The sequence below is a fragment of the Euprymna scolopes genome, chromosome 14 (assembly GCF_053919585.1).
Source record: "Euprymna scolopes isolate OS-2025 chromosome 14, ASM5391958v1, whole genome shotgun sequence".
Taxonomy (NCBI): domain Eukaryota; kingdom Metazoa; phylum Mollusca; class Cephalopoda; order Sepiida; family Sepiolidae; genus Euprymna; species Euprymna scolopes.
Window position 1 is genome coordinate 150,711,724 of NC_136495.1, and position 13,716 is coordinate 150,725,439.

The 13,716-nt window shown below is 30.3% G+C and overlaps 1 protein-coding gene across 7 annotated transcripts in view; it reads right to left on the bottom strand.

Annotated features, from left to right (window-relative positions):
- Positions 1-1,970: 1,970 nt before the first annotated feature.
- The window catches only part of LOC145293292 (tyrosine-protein phosphatase non-receptor type 5-like), a 360,679-nt gene continuing 348,933 nt past the window's right edge, over positions 1,971-13,716 (bottom strand). For all 7 annotated transcript variants that reach the window (XM_080139899.1, XM_080139904.1, XM_080139900.1 and 4 more), the window contains 3 exons: positions 9,860-10,026; positions 3,976-4,089; positions 1,971-2,165 (listed from right to left, as the gene is read on the bottom strand). In XM_080139899.1, the coding sequence (XP_079996025.1) occupies positions 2,075-2,165; positions 3,976-4,089; positions 9,860-10,026 (372 nt within the window). In that variant the 3' untranslated portion in view covers positions 1,971-2,074. The remainder of the gene's footprint in view (positions 2,166-3,975; positions 4,090-9,859; positions 10,027-13,716) is intronic.

The following is a 13,716-nucleotide window of genomic DNA, read 5'->3' on the forward strand; positions in this document are numbered from 1 at the left end:
GGGCATTTACTCATGCAAACAAGTATCAACAAGAAGAAAGCTGTAATATATATATATAATGAGTTCAAGTGTATTGAACTAAAAATAACAATATCTTCAAAAGTGCTCAATACATAAATAGAGCTTTTATAAGTGAAATCATATAAACATTAGAATAAAAACTCTGTGCGGATCAGTCTATGTTTTGACGTTAACTACCTTGTCAGGGATTCAATAATGAGAGTTCAAAAGTTATTGATCCCTGATGAGACATTTAACATCAAAACGTAGATTGATCTGCATAGGGCCTTTTTTATATATCATTTTTACTTGTATATATATATATATATATATATATATATATATATATATATATATATATATATATGCTGTGTGTGCATAAGGAATTTAGAGATAAATGGAGAGACTAATCATGCAATTAATTCTTGCCTGACTGTAGACGGGGGGGGGGTTCTACTAAGAATGACAAATGGGAACAGATGATGCGGTGATTGCTGGTTTATTAAATATAAAGTGAATATCAAACTATGATAATTGCAGTACATACAAAATGACAATAAAAAATACATGACAGAATATTGAACATTTAAAGATGGAGGAGTAAAAGCCATCAGACAATTTTTTTTTTTCATTTCTTTTTAGAATTCATTATGAAAATAAAGTAAAATCCAAGAGAAATAAATAGAATACAAATAACAAACTGGAAAAAGGTGTTTCAAGTTCCAAAAATAATCATACATATTCTCATATGTTGGTAGGAATGTATATTAGGTCCACTTCTGTAGGAGTAATACAAAAGCATGTTATGTGTGAGGACATAGACTTGTTTTTTTGTTTTTTTTGACACTTATACAAATGTTGATTTGTCCAGATGAGGGAGAGAGATATAGATAGGATGCATACAAGACAAAACAATGCAACATAGATGTATACAGAAGATACTTAAAATGAAATGTTAGTGAATTCAGCAGTCTGCTTGTGGATTTGGGAAGGAATGTGTGTTTTTTTGTTTTTGTTTTTGTTTTTAATTAAAAAGAAACTTTTTTTTTTTATCCATGTGACTGATTCAAAATGATAATTTAAAAAGTAAAGAAAAAAAAAATTGATTTAAAACTTTTGATGAGAGGATAAAAGGCCAAATAAATCCCTGCTTTTTTTTTTTTTTACTTTTGTTTTTTAACTGAAAAACAAATGGAATGTTTTTTTTTTTCTCAGTTTTTCTTTTTGTAGGACACTGATTTGTTCAACATTGAAATAAATAAATATATAAGTAAATACATGAAAGCTGTCTATTATTCCTTGCTTTGTTTTGTTTCTGTTAAAGTTTTTATTTAATTCATTTTTTTTGTTTATATATATATATATATATATATATATATATATATATATATATATATATATGTATATATATGAATAAAATTGCCTTTCACAAATTCTCATTTCTTCCATATTTGCAAACTTCTTCCCTTATAACTCGTTTCGATACCAAATTTTCCCAGATACAACAACAATAACAACAAAAAGTTGCATCCATGTCCCAAACATATTCTTCTTTTTGCAATAATCCTTATTTCTCCACCGGATGGGAAGGAAGTGAGATGGGCTGGACAAGGGGTTCATGGTTCCTATTTCTGATGTGGTATTAAGAAGCAGCACCCTGTAACAAGGATGCAGTTTCCAAATTTTCATGGCAACATCAACAATTTAAAAAAAAAAAAAATGGACCTGCCTCCAAATAAAATAATCAGCATGCTGTCGTTGGAGGTCATAGAAATGAAAGCGGCAGCAGCTGCAGCTCCTAACTCAACTGCTTGCTTCAAGACCAGCTCGGAGAAAAGAGAGAATGAATGGAAAGGAGGAAGGAAGGAAAGCTTTAGTTTGGGACCATGCTAACAAATCAATCTCACCAACATCCCAGGAAGGGTCAGTGGGAATTGGTATCAATAACACAATCTTTTAAATTGGTCATCTTTTTCTTTTTTGGGATAAAGAAACCTGCACAGCAGTTGTCTTTCGTTCTTGTCAGTCAAACATTATGCATATATTTTTTGGTCTCTAATTCTTAATTTCAAGTTCAATCTCCCCCGGCATCCAACATTTTCTCATATTCACAAAGTGCCTGATGAATAAATTCATACTGCTCGTGTGTTTGTATCATTCCACCCCTGAAAAAAGAAAAAAAAAATAGTATACTTAATACAGTAAGACTAGTATGTATTACAATACTGAATAAAATATAAAAGCTACATGTTTTCATAATAAATCGAACTGATATTTAATTGCTTTTCAAGGTGGTCTTACTATCTCTGTACGACAAATTAAGTATGGTTTCTGCTAATTCTCTATTGTGTCATATTTAGGTACGACAAATCGCTCCTCCATTTTTTTTTTTTTCATACATTGGGGGAATATTAAAAAAAATAATGAGTTTGAACATAAAAAGAAAAAACATAAAAAGAAAAATTGTTCCTTTAACTTAAAAAAAAAAAAAAAATATTTGTTTAGTTTTAAAAAATTGTAAATGGACCCCTAATGAAAATTAAATCTCAACCGGTCAGTCTGACAAAATAAAAAAAACAATAAAAAATATATAAAAAAACAGTCAATTCGTCTAAATTAAAATCGGTTGCTTCTTGTTCTTAACATCCCTGGTTGATCTTATGACATGCGTAAATATCGCATGAATAAAGAATCAAGAGGAGCAGTTATTGTGTCTTAATTTATCGTATATACAGGGCGGAACAATAAAATTGGCGCCCTAGAAAAGATGACATGATTCCATTTCTGTTTGACGAAAATCGGTTTTCTTTGTTTTTTTTTTGTTTTTTTGTTGAAGGCCATCTACTAGCTGGCCAGTTGTGTGTACAAATCCTAAGAGCAACAGGAGCCTTCTATAAACAAGAATTGAAAAAGAAATTGTCCAGTCAACCTGTTTAAGCCATTTATGGTGTTTTTTTAAATTTTTTATTTTATTTTTTTGTTATAAACTCAAGTGTTCCAATTACAACAGGAATCACCTTGACTTCTTTACATTTCCATCGACTATTTCTCATTTTTAGATCTTGATATTTATTTTTTAATGTTCTTTCTCCTGCACTTTAATATCATCGGAGGGGCAGGCTATGTCAGTGATTGAGCAAGTTCTCTTAGTTTTGTCAGGTTTGGAATGTTCAAGAGTCTTATCAGTTTGTATGTGCATATCTCAAAGAAGTTTGACATTGCCGTTCTCCTGTACAACTTCTAGTTTATACTCATACAACTTCCCATTGTGGTCCAATTCAAAGACCTTATATATATTCCATTGTAGAACATGAACAATATTGTTGCGTTTCCATTTTCATATCATTCTGATGTAGTAAGCGTTTCTTCCTTTTCTTTACAAAATCTGCACATCGGAGATGATTATTATTATTCCTCCTCTCCCTTCTCAGTTGTTCCCTTTGAAGTAATCCAATTTACCAAATTTACACTATTAACGATTACTATGATATTGTCCTGTTGACTACGGTACATTCTTTTACCCTTATCCTCGAGTAGCCTCTGAGCCTTGATAAGTGGTAACTCCTATGTAAAAAAAAAAAAAAATTATAAAGTTTCTTGTTCTGCACCCAATAGTTGTTTATCTATCATCTTCACTTACTATAAAAAAATTTGTTCGCTAAAAAGTCAACAATAATGGCAGAATTCTTTTCATAATTGTGTATCCGATTTTGGAACAATTCGTTTTGAAATGGTTAAAATCTTAATTTTTGGAAACCAGCAACATTAGATAACCATTGATCAGTGTTTTGTATTTCATCTTTGACAAGGTACTTTTTTTTAATGCAAAAGGTGATAGCGTGTACATAACCAAAGGTAAACGTATTTTTATAATAGAAATTAAAAAAACAAAAACAACTCGATTAAATTGATGTGAATAAATAAAATATTATTTTCATACAAAAACAATAAAAGGAATTGAGATGCATATCATACCTGTCCATTCGCATGCTACATACAATGCCCAACACATCAACTGAATGTTCTTCACGTAATTGTCGGATTCCAATACTGATAGCAATAAAACAGCCAGTTCGTCCAATGCCAGCACTGGAGAATGAAAAAAAAAAAAAAAAATAGAACATTGAAAAGAAACAAAAAAAAAACCCAAAACAATAGAACATTAGTAAAAAAAAAAACAAAAAAAAAAACAATAGGACATTGGTAAAAAAAAACAACCCCCCAAAACGATAGGCCATTGAAAAGAAACAAACAAAAAAAAAAAACGATAGAACATTCCTAAAAACAAAAAAAAAACAAAAAACAATGGAACATTGAAAAGAAACAAAAAAAAAAACAAAAAAACAATAGAACATTGAAAAGAAACAAAAAACAAAAAAACAATAGAACGTTGCAATTATTAAACACCAAATTAATCAAAACTCTGATTGCAGCTAAAAAAAAAAAAATGCAATGTGCATTTCAGCCTGCCGATGAAACCCGGAAGCCTCTATGTAGCTTAATTGCCATATATATTCTCATAACTTACTATATATATATATATATATATTACTTATAATATTGTCCAAATTGTTTCAATTAACAAGCTCAAGTAAAATATGTTTCTAGCCTCAGAGCATATATACTGGTTCAATGCATCTCATAACCTATTGTGTATACTATATATGTAGTAGAATATGAGGTGTCTTTGGTAAAAAATGAAGTTGGTTAAATGGAAAATCCATTAAAACAATCAGTTTTTTTACAAAACTAAATAGAATTCACAGTATTTTGAAAAAAGAAAAAAAAAAGATTTCAGATCAATATCTCTATACATTAAAAATATATGGTGATTTGAAGCTATGGAAACTCACCAAAAAATTCTAAAATTTTATATATTTACCTGGAAATCTTATAAAATTCACGATTTTTCTAAAACATTTAAAAATCATTTTTTGAGCCAGTTGCAGTGGTTTGTGAACCCTTATTATTCAATCAACTTCAAATACATCGTTCAGCCCAATTGTCTTAGTTTTTATACTGTTTTTATGGTTTTGACGAAGTTTTGTTAGAATTTCATCACAAAATGTCTATTTGAAAGGTTATATCTGACCAACATGACTAAGAACCAATATAATTCCCATAAAATCAAGATTAAATTTCTCGTTATATATATATATATATATATATATATATATATATATATAGTGGAGATGGTAATTAATAAAAACTGAAGAAAGTGCTCAATACTGTTGTAGAGCAAATATGCGTTTTATTTTTTATTACCGTATCTTTCTGTTAAGTTACATTATTGTTTCGGCTACTCGGCCGTTTTTTGGGCCGTCTGTAGCGTCCTCAGACTTTTACAGAAACCTGTTTCTGTAAAAGTCTGAGAACGCTACAGACGGCCAAACTGTAAAAGTCTGAGGACGCTACAGACGGCCAAAAAATGGCCGAGTAGCCGAAACAATAATGTAACTTAACAGAAAGATACGGTAATAAAAAATAAAACATATATATATATATATATATATATATATATATATATATATATATATATATATATAGTGGTGGCCATAATGTCCAGAACGGCATAGTTTCCATTAGAAAAATAGTATAACATTTTGTCAAAGATGTTTTAGCTTCTATAATTTTCACAGACAACAAATACAATATTAATTGTTATTGTGTGAAATTTTGCTGTTATTTGAGATGATAATAAAAAAGTAATGAATGATTTAATGAATTACTGCAAAACCTATGGCGGCTAAAATGATCAGGACGGTTGAGAAAATTAACAAAATAATCCAATACGATAGAAAATAAAGAAATTATTTAATATTTATTATGAAACCCTTTATCTTCAATGTCACACTCTGACATCTGACATCATCGAGATCTTGCTGAGTGATCTTATTCCATTCTTCCTGAAGAACATTCCATAATTGCTCTGTTTTGGATTTCTGGCTTTAGAAGCTTTTGCTAGAATCTTCCACACATTCTCAATAAGATTAAGATCTGGGATTTGAGGAGCTCAATTTATAACATTAACATTTTCCACCTTAGTCATGTGACATGAGGCATTATTTTGCATGAATATGGAAGGTTACAACTTGTAAAATATATTGTCTTGCTGTGCTGAGAAATTCAACTAATTTCTCAGCACAGCAAGACAATATCTTTTACAAGTTGTTTATAAACTCCTGCATTTACCTTTCCTTGTAATCGCACCAAAGGGCCCACACCATCTCCAAATGTCATCCCCCAAACTATGACACTTCTTCCACCAAATTTAACATTAGCCGTAAGATACTTAGGCAAAGATTTTTTTCACCTACTTTTCAACGAAGATATGTTTTCTCATCTGAGCGAATTAACATAAACTTAGATTCAAATACACCGTTTGCCATTTTTGTCTTGAGACCATAACACGTGTTCGTTTGCAGAAGCAAGATAACATATTTCATTCTTGGAGGATATCAGTGGCTTCACTACAGGTGCTTTAGCTAAAAGTTGTTCAACTAAATGATGAAACACAGTCTTCCTAGATAAAGGTTCTTCCAGTTGAGAGACAGAAGCAGCAGTTTGTAATCTGTCCTTTTAAACCAACTTTACGATAGTACGATCTTTTCTTTCTTTTTTTTTAAATTCCATTTTCACCCCAAACAAGGTACAGTACCACTTTGATGTACAGGGCTATTATCGGGGACAAAAGTTGCAGGGATACTATGTAGGGAGTTGAGCAGCGAAATATCCGTTCACATTACACTTGAACTTCTGCATGTCAGTACTGTTGGGAAAGCAGGAACTCGGAAGTGAGTTCCAAAGTCTAGCAGTTCTGGGGAAGAAACTATTAGAGTAGAAGGCTTTCACAGCAAGATAACATATTTCACACACATGATTTTTACTGGGAAGCGGTGGGATTTTGCTGCTTGTCAGGTTTGTCAGGGGTATTTACATTGAGAGGGTACAAGTGCTTGTAGTTCGTCGGAGCATTTACTATTAAAATACTTATAAAAAAAAGGGATGCAACATTTCGTCAATGAAACAGAGGTTGAAGCTTAGATGATAGTTTAGGACGTATCAGGTTGGCGACTCTCTTTTGAACCATGTCTAGGAGAGAGACGTAGCAGATGCACCAGCCCAAATGTGACAACGGTACTCCACACATGGGCGAATGGTGGCCTTGTAGATATACAGGATGTCGTTATTCTTGGCCTACCTGTATACTTTGTTGTTTCAGATGAACCACAATCATTGTAGACCGTAAGAATACCATGAACAAAACTTTTTGACTTGGAATAACCCCAATACTTAGATTATCCTTCATTTTTTTTTTTTTTACAAGGAGGTCACCACTTATCAAGGCCCGGAAGCCACTTAGGGATAAGGGTTATTGCATGTACAGTACGTTGTACGTTAGTGTTGAGATTTCATAAAGTGTCTACTTAAAGGGACGGCTCATCAGGAATTTGTTTACGTTGGATTTGAAGACATCCAAGTTGTAGTCAGGTGGAAAACAGGCAGACGGAACAGAGTTCCACTGGCGTGCACTTCTAAGAAAGAAGCTTTATTCATGGAATCTACGTTTTGATTTAGGCACAGATAGAGAGTGGGGAAAATTTTTGACAGTGGCTTCAGCTAGACGGGTGTTTTTCGTAAAAGATTGGCGAGGGGGGACCAGAGATTGGAGCTCAGACGAGCATTTGCCATGGAAATAACGGTAAAACAAAGAAAGGCCTTTGATATGTCAAGAGCAATTGCCCTAAGTGTAATAATTTGCTGACGAATTCGTAATGAGATAGATGGCAGTATTTTAACAAAATACAGCGCGGATATTGTTTACTAATGTTTGACAGACAGAGCACCACATAAACAAACTCAAAACATTAGAGTTCATCAGTTAAATAAACTAAAACACAGAGCAGACACGATCATTTTGATCGCGATAGGTTTTGCAATAATTCATTAAATCAATCACTACTTTTGTATTATTTCAAATGACACCAAACCAAAATTTTACAGATTAACAATTCATATATTTATTGTCTGTGAAAATTATAAAATCTAAAACTTTGATAAAAAAAACTATACTTAATTTTCTAATGAAAAACTATGCCGTTCTGAACATTATAGCCACTACTTGTGAATGTATGTATATATATATAGAGAGAGATATATACATAAATATATGTCAGAAAAGACCAATGTTGATCACCGAGCAGACGATTAACATCGTCAAAAAGTAGATAAGCTTGTGCTGGGATTTTGATATTTAAATAATTTCACATATAATAATAGTTCTGAATATGTATTGAGCATATATATATATTATTCCTTAATTGGAATTTTTTTTTTTTTTTTTTTTATTTTGAGATGAGCATTTTTTATGTTAATTTTATTTTTATTTCGGACTATTAGTCTCATCTTTATTAGTTGTTGTTTGTTTGTTTTTATTGGTTCACAACGTTTCGGCCAACTTCCTCTGGCCTTCGTCGTAAAAAAAAAAAAATAAAAAAAAAATAAAATAAAATTAACATGTATTGAGCACTTTAGTAAAAACATTAGTTTTTAGTCAACATTTGAACTTATTTTCTATTATAATAAAATCGTATTTGTTCACAATTTGATTAAAATAAAGGTACACTATTTCACAAATTAATTTTCATATTGAAAACGGATATTTGGTTCATGTTTTAATTTTTAGCCTTACAGCAAACATGTCTTCATAGATCAAACATTAACGTCAAAGGAAAAAAGTAAATTCTAAGCGAAACGTTTTGGTTTCGATTCTCGGTGGTGGCGCATGAGCCCTTTTTTTTTTTTTTAAACTTTTTAAGTCATTACTATATGTTGGGTTCAATATGCTATAATAATAAATATGAAATCTGTAATAATTAAAATATCATATTTAAGCGTATTTTACGACCGGGCAATGCTGGGCGATCTGCTAGTTTAAAATAAGAAAGCAGTAAACAACAATTGATTTTTCAAGTAAGAGTAATGAAATAATCACAGCAGGATTTAACATATCGATTAATTTAATATATTAAGTTAAGAAATCAATTTCTTATTAAAAATTATGATCTCTATAATGACACATCTATGCACTTGAAGAAAGAATTATACGTTTTTTTTTTTTTAATTAATTTGGAGATTGTAAATATAATTATTACAAGGGTGAATTAAAAACTTTGAAGTATTTTGGCACAAACCAGCTTCCTTTGTTTCATCTGGTAAAGTCGTGAAGGTAACGGACGACTTTGGACTGTAAAATGCAGAGTTCATTTGATAGTCGGAGTGCTATTTCTGACTTTGAGCATGATCCCATAATTCATGGTTTTAGACCTGCATGACATTGCCTGCTTGATGAGGTGCTTGTAATACGAAAAGAATCGTTATTGAACTGTGATTGTGTATTCCCTATTTGCACAACACATTACTTTCCTTACTCCTGTTTCGTTATGGCCTAATTTTATCCCATATAGCATAGTTCCAAAACGAATCTTCTATCATTATATGTAACCAGTTTTTTTTAAATAGTCAACCATATAGGAGCCTATTCGTGACCACACACACACATTCAGCTTTTTTTTTTTTTTAATTTATTTTACACAGTGATCACCACTTATCAAGGCCCGGAAGCCACTCAGGGATAAGGGTTATTGCAAGTACATTACGTTAGTGTGGACTTTTATATATATATATATATATATATAATCATAGCGCATTTATTTTATATAAAATACCAACATTTTAGAAGTTTCAGAGTGAACTTCCAAACACTCACCGAAGAAGCTGTTATTATCATCATATATTTCAGCGCATCATAAATTGTTCTTACCTGCAATGCACAGTGACTTTTATAAATGTTTCTTACCTGCAATGCACAGTGACTGGCCCTTTTGGTGTGATTCCATCATCTTTGTAACGTCTCAATTCAACTTCTCTTACTAAATCTAAAATCATTTTTGGTGAATCTGGGGGTTTGTGGTCAGGCCAGGCTGTATACCAGTAATGAACCACTTTATGGCTCTCTCCCTTCGACTGAAAATATTGAATAAAGAACAATATAGGAATAACCAGCATTCAATTCAATTCACGTTAGGTTTTCTGTGAACACAACTATTGATTTTTGGAGAAAATTGGAATCAGGAAATTGTCAAATTTACTTTTTGTTTCAACCCTATCAAAAGTGACACATCTGCAGTCGTTCCCCAAAATACCTACATAAAAAAAAACTTGCTTTATTGACACAATCTTTTTGAATACAAATTTTTCAGGTTTTTGCTCTGATCTGCTGAAGCAATTAAAATTAGGATCTGAGAATGTCAGTGGAGAATGTGATCAGAACAAAACAAAAACAAATAAAGAAATTAAAAGTTTTATCAGAAATTCTGAGATGACATATTATTTATTACTTTAGTATCTGTCCTTTGGAGGGTAGTGTAGTATATGTTTGTTCATAATGATACCATCCTTCCAAGAATTACCTCCTTTGAGGAGGGGGTAATGTAGTATATAATTCCATCTTCCAAGTTTAGTGTATATATAAACGCCATAATGCTTGAAATTGTCGAACTGGACATGGAAACAATTGTAACGTAAATTGAAATACACTTTTTATTGCCACCAACACCTTGTTTTGAAGTCTTGTTTTTGCTTACACAGTATATTAATGCTCAATTATAAAATTTGATAATTTTGTAGCTTACTCTTTAAGCCAACCATTTTTGGCTTAAAACTCATTGGTATATATATATATATATATATATATATATATATATATATATATATATATATATATATATATATTGAGTAAAATGATTCATAATTTAAATTAAAAATCGGTTCCAAAAGAAAGAACAAACAAAATCAATGTTTTTATTGAGACAGATGTTACGTCTTGAACAATAATTTTATCATTTGATTTTATAAAACAACGTCTCCTCATCAGCAAAAAGACTGGGTGGGGGTTTAAAGAAACCAAAAATAAAACTAGCATTTTTTAAGTAATGCAGATATATTTTTTATTCATCCGCCTTTAAAGTAAGTATCATAGTCAATCCATTCATTGGCATGTTGTTAAAATCATTAAAATAAACTCCACTCTTTAGACTGTTTGTTCTAATTCCCTTTATATATATACAGTGCCGCCAAAAAGAAAGTGCACACTTGACATCTTTTCAAAAACCCAAAATTTAAGCTAAATTTAATGTAACTGTTTAAACAACCTATACCTCAATTTGTCTTTTGTTCCTCTATAATTTTATCTGTTCATATTTGACTTTTAAGTGACGTATCCTAGTATTCACATCAATTTAAAAAATCAACTTCAAATTAAGACGGCAAAAAAAAAACTCTGCAACAAGAAATGAGCTTAAAACCAGCTTAAATTTGTGATTTTTGAAAAAAATGACAAGTACGGACTTTCTTTTTGGTGGCACTGTGTGTGTATATATATATTTATGTGTGTGTGTGTGTGTGTGTGTGTATATATGTTAATTAGATCTAATGATCTTTTCTGTTTTGTTTATTTTGGTTCAGACATTCTTTGATGTGTGTTAGAGTCTATAATACTGAAGTGTCACCACTATCTATTGTGCAGGTTACATAAGGTATTAAAGACGTAGTTGTTACATACAAACAAGAGGAAAGAAATAAAAATCCGGGTCGGCATTTTTTCTCTTTCTTTAAATTACTGTTATTTTTGGCACCACTTAAAATAGTCTCTTGCTGTCACATGTTTATTTTACCTGGTATGGATTTCTCCTTCCTCCGACCGCATGCCGGTCACTATACTCTCTAGATTTGATTTCTTTAAAACTCACATTACACATCCATTGTATCATTCTCATATTATTTCTCTCCATGCAACGCATGTCTTCAATCAGGTTTCACTTCCATACATCATTAAGGCAATCGCCAACTGTAAGATGATAGATCATAAAAGCAATGGAATATATCAGTGTGGAGAAGAATAAGAAATTTGTACATGTACAATTCAATAATCTGACTTTATTACTGTTGTTTATTATAATTGTCCTGGTGCTACCAGATTAGGCTGTCTGAAGATACTGACTTCCTGAGATGAAATGCTTTTTGTTTTTCTACTTCCTTTTGCAATTATTATATTCTGCAAAACTAAAAACAACAACCCACCTTTGCCTTCTTCCCATTTCCCCTTTCTCTTTCTATCTCCTCCACTTCCCGACTGGTTTTCTAACTTAATGTGTACCAAACATTAATACTCTAACCCTTTTCTTTCTCCCATTGCAAAACTCATTCATGTTCTGCAAGGCAGGGAACAAAAAACGATAAAATCCACTATAAAACAACCAAACCAAACACAGCAAACTAGCGATTAAAGACACAAAAGCTTAAAGAATAAAAACCTTCGACAAAATAACTGGATGCAACATGAATACTATTTCCAAAATAACTGGATTCGGTATTAAATAATCGAAAAAGGATTGATATGCCATAAAACAACCAAACCAAACTCTAGAAATAAATATTTGAAGATATAAAGAACTTGAAGCATAAAAACTGTTTCCGAAATGACTGGATTCAACATTAAATAATCCGAAAAGGGTTCATATGCTGTAAAACAAAAGAACCAAATCCTATTATATTTGTCTTATCTAAGAAAATATTGTTGGTTTTTACTCTTTACCTGCATTAGGTTCAAAAGTGAAGTAAACATCTTTTGTTTTCAGGTCTCCATTTTTAATTAACCAGAAAAAAAAAGAAAAAAAGATTTAAAATTTTGACTAAGGGGGTCTAACTCCAAAATATTAATTTTAAACAAGTAAATACTTGTTTATTTTCACAATATTGCATTGTAATGCAGCGTTCAAATGTATTTCATACGTATTTCACTTTAAAATTCAATCAACGCTTCTATCATGGAAAACTCTATCCTGAATTTAAATATCTACAAGTGCCACCAAAAAGAAATTTCACACTTTTCATTTTTTCAAAAAACCCAAATTTAAGCTAAATTAAACAACCTGTACCTTATTTGATTCGCCATAATTTTACCTGTTCATATTTGACTTTTAATTGAAGTATCTTAGTGTTCATATCAATGTAAAAAAAGTTGACTTTTAATTGAAATTAGCTTCAAACCGAGAAGGCAAAAAGAAACTCTGATGCAACAAATCTTAAAACCAGCTTAAATTTGTGGTTCATAAAAGAAATGACAAAATGACAAAATGAAAAAAAATGAAAAATTGACAAAATAAAAAAAATGACAAAATAAAAAAAGACAAAATAAAAAATGATAAAATAAAAAATAATAAAATGAAAAAAAATGATAAAATGAAAAAAAAATATGATAAAATGAAAAAAAAATGACAAAATGAAAAAATGATTAAATGAAAAAAAAATGATAAAATGACAAAATGAAAAAAAATCATAAAATGAAAAAAATGACATGAAAAAAATAACAAAATGAAAAAAAATGAAAAAAATGATAAAATGAAAAATTGACAAATGAAAAAAAAAATTAAATTAAAAAAATGTTAAAATGATAAAATGAAAAAAAATGACAATAAAAAATGATAAAATAAAAAAATTTACAAATTAAAACAAACTGACAAAATGAAAAAAATGATAAAATGAAAAAAAAATGAAAAAAAATGACAAAATGAAAAAAAAATGGCAAAAAACACAAAATAAAAAATGATAAAATGAAAAAAATGACAAAATGAAAAAAAAAATGGCAAAATAAAA